The sequence below is a fragment of the Tamandua tetradactyla genome, chromosome 12, assembly GCF_023851605.1.
Source record: "Tamandua tetradactyla isolate mTamTet1 chromosome 12, mTamTet1.pri, whole genome shotgun sequence".
In the NCBI taxonomy this organism is placed as follows: Eukaryota; Metazoa; Chordata; class Mammalia; order Pilosa; family Myrmecophagidae; genus Tamandua; species Tamandua tetradactyla.
Window position 1 is genome coordinate 77,809,105 of NC_135338.1, and position 19,602 is coordinate 77,828,706.

At 41.4% G+C, this 19,602-nt stretch overlaps 1 protein-coding gene across 1 annotated transcript in view; it reads left to right on the forward strand.

Annotated features, from left to right (window-relative positions):
- The window catches only part of ATP10A (ATPase phospholipid transporting 10A (putative)), a 180,314-nt gene extending 161,031 nt beyond the window's left edge, over positions 1-19,283 (forward strand). The window contains exons 15-22 of the mRNA XM_077123982.1: positions 3,138-3,465; positions 6,561-6,637; positions 8,887-9,012; positions 12,321-12,521; positions 14,063-14,143; positions 14,221-14,325; positions 14,875-15,062; positions 15,208-19,283. Coding sequence (XP_076980097.1) covers positions 3,138-3,465; positions 6,561-6,637; positions 8,887-9,012; positions 12,321-12,521; positions 14,063-14,143; positions 14,221-14,325; positions 14,875-15,062; positions 15,208-15,820 — 1,719 coding nt within the window. The 3' untranslated portion in view covers positions 15,821-19,283. The remainder of the gene's footprint in view (positions 1-3,137; positions 3,466-6,560; positions 6,638-8,886; positions 9,013-12,320; positions 12,522-14,062; positions 14,144-14,220; positions 14,326-14,874; positions 15,063-15,207) is intronic.
- The last annotated feature ends 319 nt before the right edge of the window (positions 19,284-19,602 follow it).

Sequence of the window (19,602 nt, forward strand, 5' to 3'; positions counted from 1 at the left end):
ACTATTTGTTTTCTGCTTATCCCCTACCTTTGTTCCCCTTTCACACTATTTTTTTTTTGTTATTTCAACATTTTTTAGTTATTCCATTTGGCTTAGTTATTGTATTTGACATCATTTTATTCTTTCTTGTTTATTCTAGGAATTACAATATGCGTATGTAAATTTTCACTATCTACATAAAATCAGTATTTGCTACTTCAAAAAGAATGAAAAAATCTTATTACTCTGTAGGTCCCTTTATTCTATCCTCTTTATGTTGAGATATCTTAGGCATTATATCTGCATATGTTAAAATCCCTATCAGACAATATTGTAATTTTTGCTTTCAGTCACCAAGCACAGTTTAAGGAACTCAAGAGCACTATAATAATCTATTACATTTATAGAAATATTTACCATTTCTATAGCTCTTCCTTCATTTTTGAGATTCCAGGTTGCCTTGTGTCATGTCTTTTGTCTGAGGAACTTCCCTTAGCAGTTCTTTTAGATTAGGTCTACTGGTAACAAATTCTCTTACTTTCTTTCATCAAATAATGTCTCTATTTTACCTTCATTCCTGAAGAATTTTTCACTGGAAATAGAGTATTGATTTGGCAATTATTTTCTTTCAGTGTTTGAAAAAGATTGTTCTACTTCCTTCTGTCCTTGATGGTTTCTAATGAGAAACCCACAGTAATTTGAATTGTTGTTATCCCACAAATGAATCATTTTTACATGGCCACTTTCAAAATGTTTTCTTTGTCTTTAGCTTTCATCAATTTCATTATGATGTGCTTAAGCATGGATTTCTTCACCTTTATACTAGGGATTTGGTGAGCTTCTTGAATCTGTGAGGTCATGCCCTTTGCCATATTGGGGAAGTTTTCAGCCATTATTTCTTCAAACACTTTCTCTCCACTGTACCTTCTCCTCTTCTTCTGGAAGACTGATGATATAGTATTAGCTCTTTTGGTCTCAGAGATCCCTGAAGCTCTGTTCATGCAGTTCTCTTTTTTCTCTGTTGTACAGATTGGATAATTTCTATTGATCTCTCTTTGACTTCACTGACTGCTCTGCTATCTCTGTTCTGCTATTGAGCCCTTCCAGTGAGTTTATTTTAATGAACTTTCTATATAGAATGCTTTATATTTACAGAAAAATGGCAAAGAGAGTATAGAGAGTTATATACCACCACTCAGTTTCCCCCATAACTAACATTTTACATTATTATAATATGATTATAATTATTGAAATTAAAGAGCCAATATTAGTATATTACTGTTAACTTACATTCATACTAAATATAGATTACTTTGGTTTTTACTGAATGTTCTTTTCCTCTTCCAGGATCCATTCAGTATAACACATTACACTGGTGGCATGGACATGGTCAACATGTCTCCTTAGGCTCTTGGCTGTGATAATTTCTCAGACATTCCCTGTTTTTTGATCACCTTGACAGTTTTGAGGATTATCAGTTATGTATTTTGTACCATGTCCCAATACTGGGGTTTGCCTCATGATTAGACTGGGGTTATGAGTTTTGGGGAGAAGAGCACAGATATAAAGTGTTATTATTTTCAACTCATAATATCAAGGATACATACTATCAACATAACTTATCACTAATGATGCTGACCTTGATCAATGTCAAGAATGTTCTAGTGTTTGTCAGGTTTCTCCACTATAAAGTTACTCTTTATCTCCTTTTCCATTCTGTACATTTTTGGAAGGAAGCCACTATGTTCAGCTTACACTCAAGCAGTTGGGGGCTGTATTCCACTTCCTTGAGGATGAAGCATCTACATAAATTATTTGAAATCCAGTAAGATTTTTATTTTGGTTAATGTAATTTTGGTTTACTTTTATATCTTCTACTTTTTTTCTGACGCTTTGTCTTTCTAATCATTTCCAGACCCTTCACTTTTACTTCTCGGGGGCCCTTTTTTAGTGGCTACTTTACAATCGGGGTTTTGCAGCTGCATCCAGTGGAAGAGGAGGATGAATTATACCCACTCCATCTTACCAGGAGCTGAAACTCAGTCTTAACCCTGTCAGTGCTCTGTGCTTGGGCCTGAGAACTCATAGTACCCAACATGATGATATCCTACCTTCTCAAGACCTTTCCCAGTTACCATCCCCTCCGTGCCCCAAGAAGAATATCTCTCCTTCTCTGTGTTCTGTAGCACTTCAAAATATCCCCATCTGTGACTTGCTTTGGTCATCAGTGTATGTGTCTCCCTCTCTGCCCATCTCCCCAAGGACAATGACTGTGTCTTTGCAGTTTCCTTTTCTCTGGTCTTACTCACTTTTATGAATGCAAAAGGTCCTTTAAAAATAAGTGCTTACTGAATGTGGTTGGATTTCCATGGTTAGTTATGAGGAGCTGGCTCCTGACCAGGGGGACTTCCTGTCCAAGAGAACCAGGAGCCACCCCTGACTTCCGTAGATGTGTGTTCTTCCTTAAATGCATTCTATCAGGAACCATCACCCTTCTGTTCTGACTTTGGTTCCTAGTGTAGGTTCCCTAACAGGTGTTTCTGCTCTCAAAAACTCAGATTCAGTCATGAATTTTGAAAAGGCATTGCCGATTAAAAGCCCTAGTAAATTATGCATTTTTATAATTCTTTTTCTTGGTGGAATTGGGCAGTTTAGAGAGAATGCTGATAATTGCATTTCTTTAGAGAATACTCATATCAAAGGCTTTTAAAGAGCTTTGTATGCTTTTGTTGTTACAGTAGGAAACAAGAACGACCAAGTAAGGGCCTCTGAGAAATGTAGAGAAGTGCAGATGTAGGGCTTCATCACACTCCCCACCCAGCAATTTAGCAATAATATGGGCAGGCTTCCCAAAGTAAAGATGTTCATTTGAACCTCTGCTCTATATGACGGGCAATAAAGGGCAATCTCATCGAATCCTAGACTGGCTTATTCTCTCCTACATGGAAAGTTGGGGGTGTCCCCTTCAACTAAACTCAGTTTCGGGAGGGAGACCTGGGTAACCAGTTAGAGGGGCTGGGGTCTCTCAAGGTTATCTTGTCTGCTTGGTGCCTGGGAAGGATATACTGGTGGGTGGATGGCAGTGGGTCCATAGGGTAAGGCCTGAGCATGGCTGTGCCCACCCCCCACAGCACATAACTGCCCCATGTGTATTTCAGGAGGCGTGTGCAGCCCTGCTGGACCAGTGCCTCCACTACGTGCAGGCCAGATATACCCACAGCACCCCAGAGAAGACCCCTGGAACTGTGAGCGTGGGGTTCACTCCACTCTGCCCGCCCTACACACCAACGGCCTCTGGTCCTAGCCTGAGCCTCGTGATAGATGGGAAAAGTCTGGCCTATGCTCTAGAGAAGAACTTGGAGGACAAATTTCTCTTCCTTGCCAAGCAGTGCCGTTCAGTTCTCTGCTGCCGCTCAACACCCCTGCAGAAGAGCATGGTGGTCAAGCTGGTCAGAAGCAAGCTCAAGGCCATGACCCTGGCCATCGGCAAGTATCCCAGCCTAACTGGCAGGGCCTGTCCCCCATGGGAGCCCTCTGCAGACATCCGACCACCTTCAGCCTTGGCCTCGCTAGGCAACCAGAACTTCCCATCCCTATCAGCTCTAAATCATATATAGGGAACTCTTCCACATTTCATTTCTGTATATAAAATCATATCCTATGCGATAAAGAAGGTGGCTTATTCCAAATATAAACCTTATATTGGAAAGATACAAAATGAGTAGCAACAGTAATAAGTACATATTAGGTCAGTAATAAAATGCCCTTTTAAGAAGATGGTGCTTATTCAGTCTTTTGGGAGATGGAAGACTAGAGATATGCCAGTCCCAGACCACAGGGCCACAGCAGAGGACACTACTTGCTAAACATTAATTCTGCTAAAACAGAAAGAAGAGCCTGTGAAGCCTTGGGCTTTTCTCCTTGAGCCTCCTGGGGTCCTTATAACACTCTAAGGACAAAGAGGCTTTAAATCCTCTTCTGCAGTCTGAAGTCAGTCTGTCTCTCCCTCTTTCCTTCCCTCCCAACAACCCTATCCTTCCCTTCTTTTCCTTTCCCTTTTTCTTCTCTCTCCCTCTTTCTGTCTTCTTTGTGTCTTCTCTCTCTGTCTGCCTCTCTCCCTCCCTCTCTCTCTTCTTCCTTTTCCTCCTTTCCATTCATTACTTCCCCTCCCCTTCCCTTCACTCCCCTTCCTTTTCCTTCCCTTCCCCTCCCCTTTCATTCCCTTCCCTTCACTCCCCTTTCCTTCCCTCCCCTTCCCTTCCTTCACCTTACCTTTCCTTTCCTTCCCTTCCCTTCCCTTCACTTCCTTCCCCTACCCTTTCCTTCCCTTCCTTTCCTTCCCCTTCACTCACCTTTCCTTCACTCCTTTTCCCTTCCCTCCTCTTCTCTTCCCTTCCCTTCCCTCCACTCCCTTTCCCTTCCTTCCCCTTCCCTTTATTTCCTTACCCCTCGCTCCCTGCCCTTCCCTTGCTTTCTCCTCCCTCTCCCCTAATCTTATGTTCATAGCTTTCCCTGTTCCCACATGTCATGATGATCGGAATTCCCATTCCTTCATGTCAGCTGAACTTTGCTGATTCTTCCAAGACGAGCATCTAATGAACTAAATCTATCCCAAGATATCATAGTTACTAAATATTATGCCACCTACTTAAAGGCATTTTCATCTAGTGATGGTTTTTCTTTGCAAATACTTTGTCCTGCAGCGCCTTCTGAGCCCATTTCCAAGAATACCATTGTGCCACCTGCCTCCTTCTCATCCATTTCAGGTTCAGGTTCAGGAGCTCTGCAGTACCATTTCCTGGTAAAATCCTTGAAAAGCTGTAGGTAGCACAGAGAGAGAGGTCATCATAGTGTAATAATTTGATCTCCCTGAAAATGTAATTCATACCCAGGTGAGAGTTTGCTCTGAAATAACATATCCTCACTAATCAATAATAATCTCAGTATATTTTGCAAAAGTTCTGTGGCAACCATCCTTTAATGAAATGGGGATTGCTGCACTATCAAATGGGGTACCTTATCTCACCAGTGTTGAGCCTGAGTTCATGGAGGTGGGGGTGCTGGAAGGGAGGGTAAGGAAAGAGAGCCTCTAGCTGTAGCACAGACTTGTCTTAGAGACATGACCCTGCACAGCTCTAGAAGAGGAGGTAACTGCTAAGTATACAGTGGTTTGGGGGCATGTGTCCAGGAGACATGAGAAGCATGTTCAGCCATGGTCTCTATTCCAGGGTGGTGAAAGAAAGGCATCTCCCTCGGGGATGGGGCCCTACTGGAGTGGACTTCAGATTTTCCTGAGCAGATATTGAAGGCAGCAGCTGTGGTGTCAGCAGGTTAAGTTGGCACCATTCACTTTCCTCCTCTGAGCTTCAGAATCCACCCTCTAAAATGAGGATAGTATCTGCCTCCTAAGGTTGTTGAGAGATATGAGTGATCAGCCATATCTCTCAGTATCCAGATAGTACCCATCTGACCAATTATATATTTAGGAAATGGATGTAAAGCCACAGCTGGTTAAAAAGAAAAGGAAAAAAAAAAGAATAGAATGTCGAAAGACAAAGGGAAAGTAATGACCCATAAGAACTCTAGCTCATCTCTTTGAGCATAAGTTAAAGGATCAGTGTCACCACTTCTGGCTTCCAATGATGGCTGCCTACTGTATTTTATTTTGAAAGAACTTTCTGGGCAAAGATGCAGAGATTTTCTATTGCTTCACAAAATTCAGTTCAACAGATACTGGCTGATCACTCTTGTTGAGCCTGGCCCCATCAGGGACAGAAAAATCACAAGAGAGACATCCTGTAACCACATGAGTTACTCTGACTTTGCATATCTGTACCTTTTACCATTTTTGCAACTTGGTGTATACACCATGCTTTGGGCCATCTTGCTGCTCAGTTCCAAGAACAGTCACTATCACTAAATGATTATTACTTTTTGTCTTTGCTTGACTTTCCCTGAAGGTGACAAGAGCTCTAACCTATGAATGCCCTGTGCTCCTAAATATATTCCACCAACAGATTTCCTGAATAAATAGAAATCCTCCTTTTTTGCCCTCCACAGAGGGCCCTGAAGTGAGCACAATAGCTATTAAGCCTACAAGTGATCAGTATGCAAAAAGAGCTTTATGGTTTTCTGGATAGAACTTAATCTCCTTTGTTTAGTTTAGAAAACTACTCACGTGAGTAAGAATTGGAGCAGCTTTGGCTGATAAACTATATATGCAGTCAGGCCTGGAGTAGTTCAGTAACTAATGATGAGGTTGGCCCCATCATCTTTCATTGTGCCAGATACTGTGTCAGGGTTTTATTAATTTATAAGTCAGGAATGTAGGGTGACTACTGTATAAAAAGTAACTCAACACCAGCCTGATAGTAGAAGCATCTTTTGGTATGGCCAGTAGTTCCGCCAGGGAACTGTTTAATCAGATTCCTCCAGGGCCGACACTGTGCTGCCTTTTCCTTGCTTTTCCCATGACCCTTCCACAGGATTCTATCCAATGGGGACTCCATGAAGACTCATCAGGTCCATCTGATTCTGTGCATCTCAACTCAAACGATTCTTCCCGCCTGTGCTGTTTCTAGGAGATGGAGCCAATGATGTCAGCATGATCCAGGTGGCAGATGTGGGTGTGGGAATCTCAGGCCAGGAGGGCATGCAGGTGAGAATCAATCAGGCTTGTCCTGGGTGACCGAGTGGCTCTCATTGACTTCCATCTCCCTACTCACTGGAGGGACCAATGAAAGAAACACATTGAACTTCTTCTGGGCACTGTCCAGCTAGTCTAAAGAGCTGGCCATAACTATAACTAATCTTGCCTTCTTCTAAACCAGTAGTAGAAGATAAGATGTTGTGTTTCTCTTCATGTTTATGAAGCTTTGTGCAATGGACTTAACTCCATGTCTACAAGTGTGTTTTTATGAAATAAGTGGTCCAGAGAAAGGTATGGTGAATCAAGTTCTTGGTGGCTCATCCTTGGAAGGCACTTTTTTTTTTTCAACTGTTCCTGAACACTAGCCATACCATTTGACTACCTGGCTTTTCTGTAACACATTAAAACCTGGTATCCCTATAAAAATGGAATATAGCCACCTCATGAAAATCCAACTCTGCATTTTTCATTGCTCACCATGTCAGTTCTTGACCTATGATCCAGGACTTGAACACGGTGGTTAATTAGAAATGCCGTACTTTGGGATGTAGTATTGGAACAATGTCCAACGTTAATAAATTTGAGTCATAATATTTTTGAAATTGGTAGAGACTTTGGGGAGAAGAGGATCTAACCTAGCCTGGAGCATTTGGATAATCACCTTGACAATGGGACAAGCAATTTGTTAGGGGTAGATTTGGAGGTAGTGAGGAGTGGCTGAAGTCTGGAGAGCCAGGAAACAGTTCAACAAGAGGGGATTATCTGCAGGGCTCAAGGGTTGAGGTTTCTCCTTCAAAGATAGTTCTACAATGTAGTCCCATTAACTTCTTTATAACAGCTATTCCTTTGGATTTGAATTTTTAAACTGACACTTTTAGGAGAGTGACCATGTCTGATAGTCTCTGTGTCTTTCCTCGGCAATAGTAGAATCTTAATAAATGATTTCTGAGAGTATAAATAAAGGAATAAATTTAAGAAGGTTAAAAAAAATGCCTTTTAAATCCTTACATACTGGCAGCAGGAGAGAGATGTTACTTGCTTTGAAATCCTTATCTTTGAGATCCAAAAAATAGATACTAAAAGGTTTCAGACTTTTCAGTCATATATAATGATGTTATTCCATTTCATAGAAAGGACAGCTTCAAAGATAATTTATTCTTCCCTAGGTACTATTTGAATATAGGGAAATCAGTTAAATTTTTAAAATACTTTGGTATTTTTGGATGGAAAAACCCTCAAAAGATAAGCAGAAGTCTATCTTTTCCTGCCATTTGGGTTGATTACTTTTCTAAATAAAGAAATTCATTATATGATGGGTTTTCATTATTCTAGAGACAGAAAATATAATTTTGACAGCATTTTGTCTGGGCTAGCTAGCTTAACTGTTAGAGCTTGCTATTCAATGATGTAAATGGGGAGCCTCCAAATTTGCAAATTTGCAAAATTCAGAAATCTCCCTGTCGCCGCTTCCTCAAGCTGCCTGTCCACAACTTTGCAGTGTGTGTCCTAGTCCTGGTGGCAGTCTTGGTCCTCATATGTCCTGGTCCTGGTCCTGTCCTAGTCCTGTGCTGCTCCTAGTCTGGTGTTGGTGCTGGTCCTGGTACCAGCTTTGATGCCTGTGCTGTTGATTGCCCTTGTTCTTGTGCTGGTCTTGGTGCTGGTGCTTAACCTCAAGCTGGTCTTGGGTCTTGTCCTGATCTTCATGATGGTCCTGTTGGGTACAGGTGTAGGAAGTCAGTAGACCCATGTCCCTATCCTTGCTACACTGCTGGCTCCAGGGAAAAAGACCTAAAAGATACCTCCTAGGACAGCTGACCATTTTTCTGTGATGCAGATGGAAAGAACAGCTTTTCTTATCTTTGGGTTGAGATCAGAGTATGGTTTAACTAAATAAAATAACAGGGAAAGAGGGAAGAGGAGAGAGAAGTGGAAAAAGGGAAAGTATCAATCTCTGTATTGTTTGCCTTATGAAGAAGTATGGAAATGAAATCAAAACTTTTTGAACTCTTCAGTTAAATGCTTCAAAACTTTATATAAATCCTTTAAAATTATATTCCATAATTGGAGTATTCTTTCAGATTGACTTTTTTGTTTTAATTGAAGGAAAATCTAAGGAAGCCCATAGTGAAGCCAGCCTTTTCCATTCATGCTTACACTGGATTTCTCCTTCCATTTTATGCCTTGTATTTTGGGGAGATGAGACAGACCTTGGTTGAGTAGAACTGTCACCAATAATATAGAATCCTCTCCCTTTCAAGGCGGTGATGGCCAGTGACTTTGCAGTGCCAAAGTTCCGATATCTGGAGAGACTCTTAATTGTTCATGGACACTGGTGCTATTCTCGACTTGCCAACATGGTGCTGTACTTCTTCTACAAAAATACGGTAGGTATTTGATGCCAGCCTTCCAAACTGAAAAGCCCCAGATTCATAGAACCATCCCTGGATCAGGGTTATGGGCCACCCCCATGACCTCCCATTGGGTCCTTCCCTCTTGATCTTTGTGAATTTCCTCTAGTCGTGTCCTAGAACTGTAGGCTCAGATGACTAACTCTGGCACATGAGAGAAGTTGCAGAGATGATAGCTAGGACAGAGTACATAAGGTCTTAGGAACAGGTAGATAAAACCAGAAAGTTCACTTACTAATTTATCACAAGAAAGAGAGCAATTGTGACGTCCAGCTGTTTGCACCAGGTCACACAGCTAGTAAGCAGTTGAGGCCAAATCAATGACAGGTCTGTCCAACTCCACCTCCCAAGCTCTTTTCCATTGTGTTAATGTATTTTTCAGGAACGTACTGCTGAGGAGTCCTCTACTCATCACATTCTCTCCTATAGACAGGGAAAATCGAATGATGTGCAGAAGTGGGTTTGTTGGTACTAGAATCAGAATGGGGGTACTTAGTCATTCCATGACTCTAATACATAATGGCCTTTGTCAAGACATATCCACTCTGGGACAATGGGACAAATTCTGAGGTCAGGGTGTTGGCCTTGAGGAGGAAGGAAATGTGCCCCAGCAGGACCTGCCACTCTCTCTCTTGGGCTCCCCGGGCTAGCTCCACTCATTTCTGTGTTGACCTTTCAACTTGGTCAGGCCCTGGACTAATAATTGGCTGAGGACATTCTAGTGAAGGGCCCAGATACATTTCATGTTGGTCATATGTTTAACTCTTAATTCCTTCATTCCTGAGTCCTTGGCAGATAGGCTTCATAATACCCCACCCCACCCCCAATTGAGTATGGACAGCATTGTCATTTTGGAATTATGCCTTTGCCCCAGAGCATTACTTATAAGTAATCCATAAATATTCTTCTGAGAAGTTGCTAGGTTGCTACTTGTAGCTCCTGCCTCTGAAATCTTGAAGTTGAATGGACAAGCAAGAAAGAAAATAACTCTGAAATCAGTGATCTCCCAGGATAATTCCAGAAATCTAACTTTCTAGACACCGATGTTCCAATCCCAAGATAATCCTGTATTCTTCTGAAAAAGAATGAAATAAAATAAATTAATGCTTCACACTAATTCTAAATCTCTAGCACTATACCACCAGTTCATGTTCTTTATTGCTTGTGCTGGAGGCTTAGCAGCCTACCTTTCTTTTTCCATCCTCTCCTGTTCTCTCACTCTCATGCATTGTTTGAAACGTCTTCTGTCAAATGATTACAGATACACAGAACTAATCAGAGCATGTCGAATTTATAGGTTTGGTCCTGTAAATTAATTTAGATTGATTTCTACTTGGGACTATATCTGATGAAGACTGAAACATGCTGCCTTGTCCTTGCCCACTCACTCCTTCTTTCTTCTACCCACCTGGTATTGAATCCCCAGCATGCTGAAGCCCTATATGCCTAAGTGCAGACTTAGAGGTTCTCACCTCTTGGAGGAGGCAGGAAGGAGAAAGAGGTGCCTGTGTTTATTCCATATAAGCTACAGGACCTTTGTTAACAGGCACTTAATCTACTTGAGATGTTCAAGGATAATCACTTTGCCTCCTAAAATGAGAAATTCATTAGTTTTAGGAATAGGTTGGTGTTCCTTTCCAGTGTAAAGCAGAGAAAAGTTTCCATAGCAACAGCAGTTTGGAAAACAGTCTTTTTTGGTACTGTAGAAAAAAATCTCAATTATCCAAGTGCATTTCTTCCTCTTTCTCTTAACTCTAATTATCGTTGATATCTTACAGGCCAAGTTGAAGGGATTAGTGAGAGAAATTCAGCAGTGGGAATGAGAAAGTGAAGAAAGTCAGTGAAAAATCTGAGTTTCTCAATTTTCTGTCTGGAAGGAAGAGTTGCATATTGAGATTTAAATCATAGGTTGCATTAGGACTCGGAAGATTTGTGTCATTATAAGTTAGTCAATATTGACTATCCATCATTTCTTCTAATCTTCACAACAAGTCATTTTCAGGCCAAAGAGAAGTGAAGTGCTTGGGTCAAGGTCAGAAAGGTAGTTAGAGACAGCTCCAGAACCAGCACCCAGACATATGGTCCTCAAAAGAGAATGTCATTCCCTTTAACATATATACTATCTCTTGGATCTGTCCATGTCCCCCAGGGACAAACTGCAGTTGAACAAACTGCGTTTATTATGCATACCATGGGTAAATCATTGAATATCAATGGATTTCAATTTTCTTTTCTGTAAATAGGGTGAGAACTCTGGCCATTTTTGAGCCTCACACAAAATAATGGCACTACTACTAACAACATCAAATAATAGGTGAACTCTTACAGTGTGCCAGGAACTATTGTGAGCTCTTAAAGGCCTTTAAATGCTCATTTAAACCCCCACAGCAACCCCATAGGTAGGTATCATAGGTATGCCCATTTCATGGACCAGGGGTTCAATGATCTGTGCCAAGTCTCAAAGCTAGTAAGTGTAAGAATGCTTTGGGTTCGCTAAAGTGTCAGGTACCTCTATGAATGTACTCCACAGATAGTCAGTGATCCATTTATAATGGAAAAAGATTGACCCAGTTCCACCATCTAAGCATGGCCTGGAGGAGGCCCTGCAACCTCCCTGGACCTCACTTCCCTAATTGCCAAATCAGGGAGAACCTTCCAAGTTAGCTATAAGGCCAGAGATAATACCTATAACTCATGCACCTAACAGATAACCAAGGCTCAGACAGAGCAGCAACACTGGTATTGCCATTGTCTTTGCTATCATCTTTGGGTGTGTTCTCCCCACAGTAAGAGTCAGTAATTGTCTGCTGCTTCTCCTAAGAACTATTTCATTAAAAAAAAAAAGGTATGTAACTAAAGAGTGAGGCAACATCAGGAATGTGACTACAGGTAGATTTTGTGTAGGGCCAAAAATACAGGTTCAGCTGATGGTGTACCCTGTTTGTTCTCTTGAAATTGAGCAGCTCCAGGCTCCCTGTGGTTATTTCCTTGTTAATGGTCTTTGGCTCTTCAGACACAAAATCTCATCCCTCCGAGGACTGATCCTGGGAATCCCCAGTTCCTATTGCTGGTCCTTTGTGCTCAAGGTAATAAGGAAGGGGCCCAGGAAGAAGAGGAAAGAGAGGCAGAGAACAAAAGCAGGGCTCAAGGAATAGCAACCTATAAATTTAATCTTTACAATCAAACTCTGCAAAACCTTTAGAGCCCTTGGACTGAAATTTGCAAGGACGGCAGAAGAATTTCCTATTCTTCCTAACTAGAGCCCCTTCCTTTCTTGATTTCAGATGTTTGTAGGCCTCCTATTTTGGTTCCAGTTTTACTGCGGTTTCTCTGCATCTGCAATGATCGACCAGTGGTACCTGATCTTTTTTAATCTGCTCTTCTCATCACTTCCCCAGCTTGTGACTGGGGTCCTGGACAAGGACGTACCAGCCGATGTGCTGCTGACCGAACCACAGCTTTACAAGAGCGGCCAGAACATGGAGGTATATGCTTCCACTGCTCACCTCCATCTCCTCGCCCTCCCCAACCCCATGTTCTAGAAAGTGTAGGTTCCAAATCTCGTTAAATGGACATATATGATTAAAATTCTAGAATCTGAAATGTGGAAGGAAAATCAAATTCTGCCTGCATTAAATGAACTGCAGGAACTTGTCCCCCCACCAGGATTCCCATAGGATGTCAGCCCCCAAGCCCAAGAAAAACCAGAATAAGCCCAGGAGGAATTTAAGTCAGGGTCTACGGCCCCACAGGGATTTTCCTTAAACAAGCAAAAATTGTAATTGATGGTGAATAGGAATTAACAAGACAATAACCATTGAAAGAACAAATGAATACAGATGGATGTAAATAATTTGTTTATATCAATGCAACAAATAGATAGAAAGTACCAGTTGTTCTTACCCAGCCATTAAAGTAAACCATCTCAGTGTTTATGGCTAGTTAGAATTGCTAAATGTGTGCAAAAAGAGTGGGACCCAATTCTCTTACTGTAGTCTCTAATTCAGAATTTGTTTACTTGACAAGTTAGCTTCCCTAATCACCTATTGACTTTGGGTTTGTAGCCCCTTTCTATGGGTTTTTCACAGAAGTGGGCAGCTTGGGGTGGGCAAAGATGGTGGGCCAGACAGATGAGGAGGTATTTCTGCCTATTACCCTGTCACCCTGGGATAGGCCTCCAACTCCTCATCTGGCCACGGGACAAGGATGCAGAAAGTGGCTTGTGGCATTGGGGTGACCAATGGGAAGGACCCAGTCAGGGCTTTCACCTCTGCTCAGTAAATGCTTCTCCATCTATTCTTCACTTCTTGTGGACCAGTCCCAGTGCTCAGGGATTCTTCCAATTCTAAGCACAGCCTGACTTTCATGAAGACGAATTTGACCACCCAGATAATGAAGACTCTATTCATCTCTATCAATTCACTTTTGCCTGTGACATGCAACTTTTTTATTTCAACACCGTGATCAAATTTAAAAGTCAAGCCCCGTATTTTTAAAATATTTGAAAAGATGTAACAACAAATAGAGGCAAAATCCTGACAAAATAAGAGGAGGAGGGCTCAAATTGGGGAAGAACAACCCAAACTTGTGGCCCTATCTCTACTCTAGGGAAGTGTTCCATCATAGGATTTTATTTTATTTATTGATTTTTTTTCACATGGGCAGGCACCAAGAACTGAACCCAGGTCTCTGGCATGGCAGGCAAGACCTCTGCCACTGAGCCACCATGGCCTGCCTCCGTCATAGGATTTTGAAAGTGATTCTTCTTTTTTTATTATCCACATAGAACTGCTACAGCTAATCTAATGACTGCAAATGCCCCCAATGAGTTACTGACTGCCAAAAGATTTAGAAGTCTTTGTTGAGTTGTTTTTCAACCAGTCTTTTGCTTGCCTTTGCTTCTCTAAACATAGCAGTTTTCCTCAGAAGCTTGAATCGTGCATAAATGACTGTAGCATTTTGGAAAAATTCCTTTGAAGACATAAGTACTTGCCTGTGATCTTTTTGCTTTGTTTTTGTATCTCAGGAATACCGCCCACGAGCGTTCTGGATAAACATGGCTGATGCCACCTTCCAGAGCCTGGTTTGCTTTTTCCTTCCGTACCTGGTAAGTCAGCACTAGGAACGAGTTTTCCCATCACTTTGGTCAGTGGATCTACAGACCTCGACCTCACTGTCTTTCAGGCCTATTACGACTCAGATACAGACCTGTTTACTTGGGGAACACCCATCACTGCAATTGCGCTTTTTACCTTCCTCCTGCATCTGGGTATTGAAACCAAAACCTGGGTAAGAATCATGGGGAGAGCTCATGTCCAAGAAATGCATGGATAGGCTGGCCCCACACTTCCCTGTAGATTCCATGAGATCTAGAAGGGTCCAGAGCAGACAGGAGACTACTCAGCAGCTTCACTCTTTGACGAGAAGGAGAACAGGACCACCAGCGATTGGACACATACTTGGGCCTTTGGTATGGGCAGTGCCCAGCCTGCCACCCCAGCTTCTCTTGAGCAACATTTAGCTCCTTCCACCATCCCAACTTCTTCTGGGCTATGCTTAGCTCCTACCCACCTTCTTTCCCTCCTTTCCCACCACATTCTTCTCTTTCCTTTTTTCTCATACCCTTGACTTTCTTCTCCCCATCTGTGTCCCATGCTGGTCCACAAGCTCCTAAGACTTCAACAAGCCCCAGCCAGCCCTTCATGCCAAAAGCTCCTGCTTTAATTAAGCCCTTAGAGCATCAGACTCATTCACTTATAACATGGGTATATTTTTGTTGTTGTTATTGTTGCTTTGGTATTAAAATAAAAGACCTTTTATTTCTCTTCCTGCCCTCAGACCTGGCTCAACTGGATAGCTTGTGGCTTCAGTATCCTTTTATTTTTCATTGTGGCTTTGATTTACAATGCTTCTTGTGCAACATGCTATCCTCCATCCAACCCTTACTGGACTATGCAAGCATTAATGGGCGACCCCGTGTTTTACTTGACTTGTCTTATAGCACCGGTGGCTGCACTGCTGCCCAGGTGGGTACCAGGGATAGTGCCCCCCAAACCCATAAGAGAATTCAGGAGCATGCTCCATTTATGAGCTTTGTCACTGTGTGAGTCTCAGGAGACATGAAGGCACTGCCTGCAATAATGTCTGACTTTTTTTATATGCTCTTTCCAGATTATTTTTCAAAGCTCTCCAAGGATCCCTTTTCCCCACCCAACTTCAGCTTGGACGCCAGTTGGCCAAGAGGTCCCCCAAGAAACTCAACACTCCCAAAGAGATCTTCACTCAGGGACACCCCCTGGGGGACTCACAGCACTTGGAACTGGGAAACATGGGTACCTGTGGGTCCCTCCCACAGGGCTGTGCCTCACAGGTACCTCAGCCCACACAGCAGCCAGCCTGCTCCCCGGAGGCAGGCAAGGAGCAGAGTGCAGTGGACACAAGGATGTCTTTGAGGGATGTCTCCCTGCTGGAGGAGCTGAGTGACCAGGCACCAGAGGCCTCCACACCACAGAAGTCCATCCAGGAAAGGCATCCTGGGGACTCCACAATGAAACCCACCAGCACAAGCAGGGCGGCCCCCCTTTCTTCCATCTTCAACCTGCCCAACTTCAGCTCGTTCAACTGGATTTCCTCCCTGTCGCTTGTCAGTGGACTGGGAAGTGTCTTACAGTTCTCTCGAACTAGTTTACAATCAGACAAGCAGGAGGGTGATTTTCTGTCTGGCGCCCCTCAGCCAGAGCGGAACCTGTGTGGTTTAAGGGAACAGACAGTCGACTACTTCTAGGAACAATCGAAGGGGACCGTCATTGATCTTGGTCACAGGGAGAAGCTTGAAATGGCCTTTTTTTTTAATAACGTAGATGTTTATATTATTTATGTTTATCATTTGCACAGAAGAGTTCTAGTGAAATGTATTTTTAAAGTTTCCAAGACTAAAAACAGGAAACAAGAGGTACCAAGAAAAGAAAGTTTATTTTTTAAAGTTTTAAGTAGAGTATATTGAAAAAGAAAAATAAGAGCTTTAACATATATAAACATATAAAGAAGAGTGACACTTGAAATATGTGTTTAAATTTATTTTTTTCATCTCGTTTTATAAGAAAAATGTGGTATGATTGGTTTTCTTCAAAATGTGTGAACCTTTGCTTTTCCTGAAATGTGCGTGTGTGTCTTCGCATCAGAGACTCAGGGCAGGAGTGGATGGCAGTCGGTGGGAATGATGGGAGGGGATGAACATTCGACAGAAGCAGCTACTTCAACGTCATCTTCTGGTTCTGACAGCAGAGGAAGGCTGTTGCTCCACCTCCACCCAGAAAAGAGAAGACTTCAAGAAAAATGCATGCATGAAGTTCATTTCTACTTGCAGTTCTATGCAGGCATTTCATAAAAATGGCATTGTAGGTAATTCAGTCCCTGTGCAATTTTTTGCCAGTTGAAATCATAACAAGCAATAAACCACCTTCACTTTGCAGAGAGTGTGTCCAGCATCTACTGTTATATGAAGTTATTAATGTATGACCTAACAGAATATGTTGCAAATGAGATCGAATACTTCCTTGCATGAGCTGTTTTAGACATTGTGAAGACACTACTTTACTGAAATACCAGCCACAGTCGGGGCCCAGCTCGTTGCAAAACAGCCCCCTGACCCAGGTCTTCTGCATCAACCAGACTCCCGCTTTTCTCCCTCTCCCCTTCTCTCAGCTGGCTGGGGTCAGTTGCCTCCTAAAGCTGGCTCTGTTCTTGGTGGCAAAGTGGCTGGAATCCCACCAAGATTTATATGCACATACTACAACATCCAGGAGAGATAGGGCAGCCCTCTCTACATCTCAGACAGAGCCCTTGGTCTCCTTACCTTCACCCTGTGCAGGTTATATGGCAGCCCCAACACCTGTCTCTGGCAAGTCAAGGGAAATGCCCTGACTTGGAATCTTGACTGGAGCAGGGAGAAGGGTCAGCTTCCGTCAGTGTTCCTAGGCTGCACAAGGAAGTTGTAGACACTCTAGAAGAACATCTGCGGTACTGTCTGGGCGGGAGGGAGAAGAGGGATGGGAGCAGCTTCCTTATCTGGCAATACTGACACCCATGCCTGGAGGTGATAGCCATCCCAGCCCTGCCTTGCCCCATGCCATGCTGCTCTATAGGCCACTGTGTCCTTCCTTAGGGCAATGTGGAACAAAGAACTTTCCTTGGGAAGGTGCAAAATTCTGTTGTTTCTTGAGTTAAGGTTAGCACCATGTAAAAGAACCAACATATTTACCTGAGTAGATTGAGTTCAAAATTACCCCAGCTTCCAGATTTTCTACTTCCTACACTCACAACCTACTTTCTTACCAAATATTGTATTTCCTCTGTAGATATTTCCTCTTGGGAACTGGAATGATCTAGATCTCTGGAGTATGAGTACCAAAGCGAGTTCAGAGAAATTAAACCCCTAAAGGGCATCGATTGATGAAGTATTTAGGGTAATTATCCATTGAAATCTATAGGAGTGATCCATCACAACCAATTAAGTTCTATCTCAAAATCAACATATTGCAGGAATAAACTCCACTGATTATCTCAAAAAAGCACTGAGTTACCCCTTCCTAATAAACAACTCTAAAGTGAGTAGGAAAAGAGGGATATTTGTCATTATGAAGCATGTTTATTTCAAACCCAAAACTAGTGACTTACAAATCCTTTTGTCCCCAGCACTTAGAACAAAAATTAGCACCTAGAATGTCACCACTGTTTATTTGATGAATCCGGGAATAAATTTTTATAATAAAACACACAGAGGCATTCCTTTCAACATCAGAGTTAAATGAAAGTTGCTTGTTTTAATCCATTATTAATATTTTCTGGAATTTCTGGCTAATGCAATATGATATGAATTTTTTAAAAGAGTGAATACTTAAATGTTGAAACCAAATTATCAATACTTACAAATAGTATGATTATATACTTGAATAACCCAAATGAAAGGCTCTTAGAACCAAAAAGAGAGTGTGATAAATTGACTGTCTATGAGGAAAACAAACTATAACCTTCCTATAGAGCAATAATAACCAATTGTTCATAATACTGGAAAGAAAGAAAAGATCCGATCACCAATATAGTGCCAGCACTAACAAAATTAAACTGCCAAAAATAATCTCAATAAAGATAAAGATAATTTACCAAAATTTAAGAAATATATTAAAGTTTTAATTACAAAGACTTACCTCATTTCCCACTTAGAAAAGTAAGAATTATAAAGGTGCTCCATTCCAAACAATTTCTATGGCCTATTATTTTAGCTCTTTTTGTTTTTTTTGTTTATTTAGGCTTTTGAAACTAACACAATACTTGTCAAATTTATCTGGAAGAGTAGACAGGCAAACACATCCAAGAAAATTCTAACAAAAATGATGGAGAAACCAAGTAGTAAGATATTTTATAAAGTGCTAATACTTAATAATTTGATAAAAGACATATATACAGAGACAACTAAAAATGATCCTATTATATATAAGAACTTAATGTGTTTTTTAAATATTTTTGTTGAGAAATCTTTACACACATGCATTCTATACATAGTATAAAATCAATGGCTTACAATATTATCATATAGTTGTGTATTCATCACCATGGCCATTTATTTTGCATCACTCTAGAAAAAGAAAAAAGAATACATCTTACATCTTACACTTCCTCATTGACCACTAGTATTTCCATCTACCCAATTTATTTTACCCTTTGTCCCCCCTGCTATTTATTTTTTATTCATATTTTTTTACTCATCTGTCCATATCCTGGATAAAAGGAGATCAGACACAAGGTTTTTTATTTTATTTTATTCACAATCACACAGTCACATTGTAAAAGTTATATCTTAATATAATTATCTTCAAGAATCAAGGCTACTATAACACAGCTCAACAGTTTCAGGTACTTCCCTTCAACCACTCCAATAGACCAAACACTAAAAAGGGATATCTATGTAATGCATAAGAAGAACCTCCAGGGTAAACTCTCAACTCTGTTTGAAACCTCTCAGCCACTGAAATTTTATTTTGTCTCATTTCTCTCTTCCCCCTTTTGGTCGGGAAGACTTTCTCAATCCCTTGATGCCGGGTCCTGGCTCATCCGAGGATTTCTGTCCCACATTGCCAGGGAGATTTACACCCTTGGGAGTCATATCCCACGTAGGAGGGAGGCCAGTGACTCCATCTGCTGAGTTGGCTTAGAGAAGGAGGCCACATCTGAGCCAAAAAAGAGGTTCTCTAAGGATGACTCTTAGGCCTAATTTTAAGTAGGCTTAGTCTCTCCTTTTCAGAATTATGTTTCATAGGGGCAAACCCCAAGATCAAGGGATTGGCCTTAATATGTGTTTTTTAAAAAGGATCAAGAATCAGAAATAAACATTATCAACTAAATAGCATAGATAACTTGTCAACAGTGTGGAAAAGAATTCATTCATAACTTATTTGCATACCATAATTCCAAATAAATTAAAATTTTTAATTTGAAAACTCAAATCATACAAAAACTAGAAAAAACTAAAATGCAATAATCATCATACTTCTGCAACAGGCACTGAGG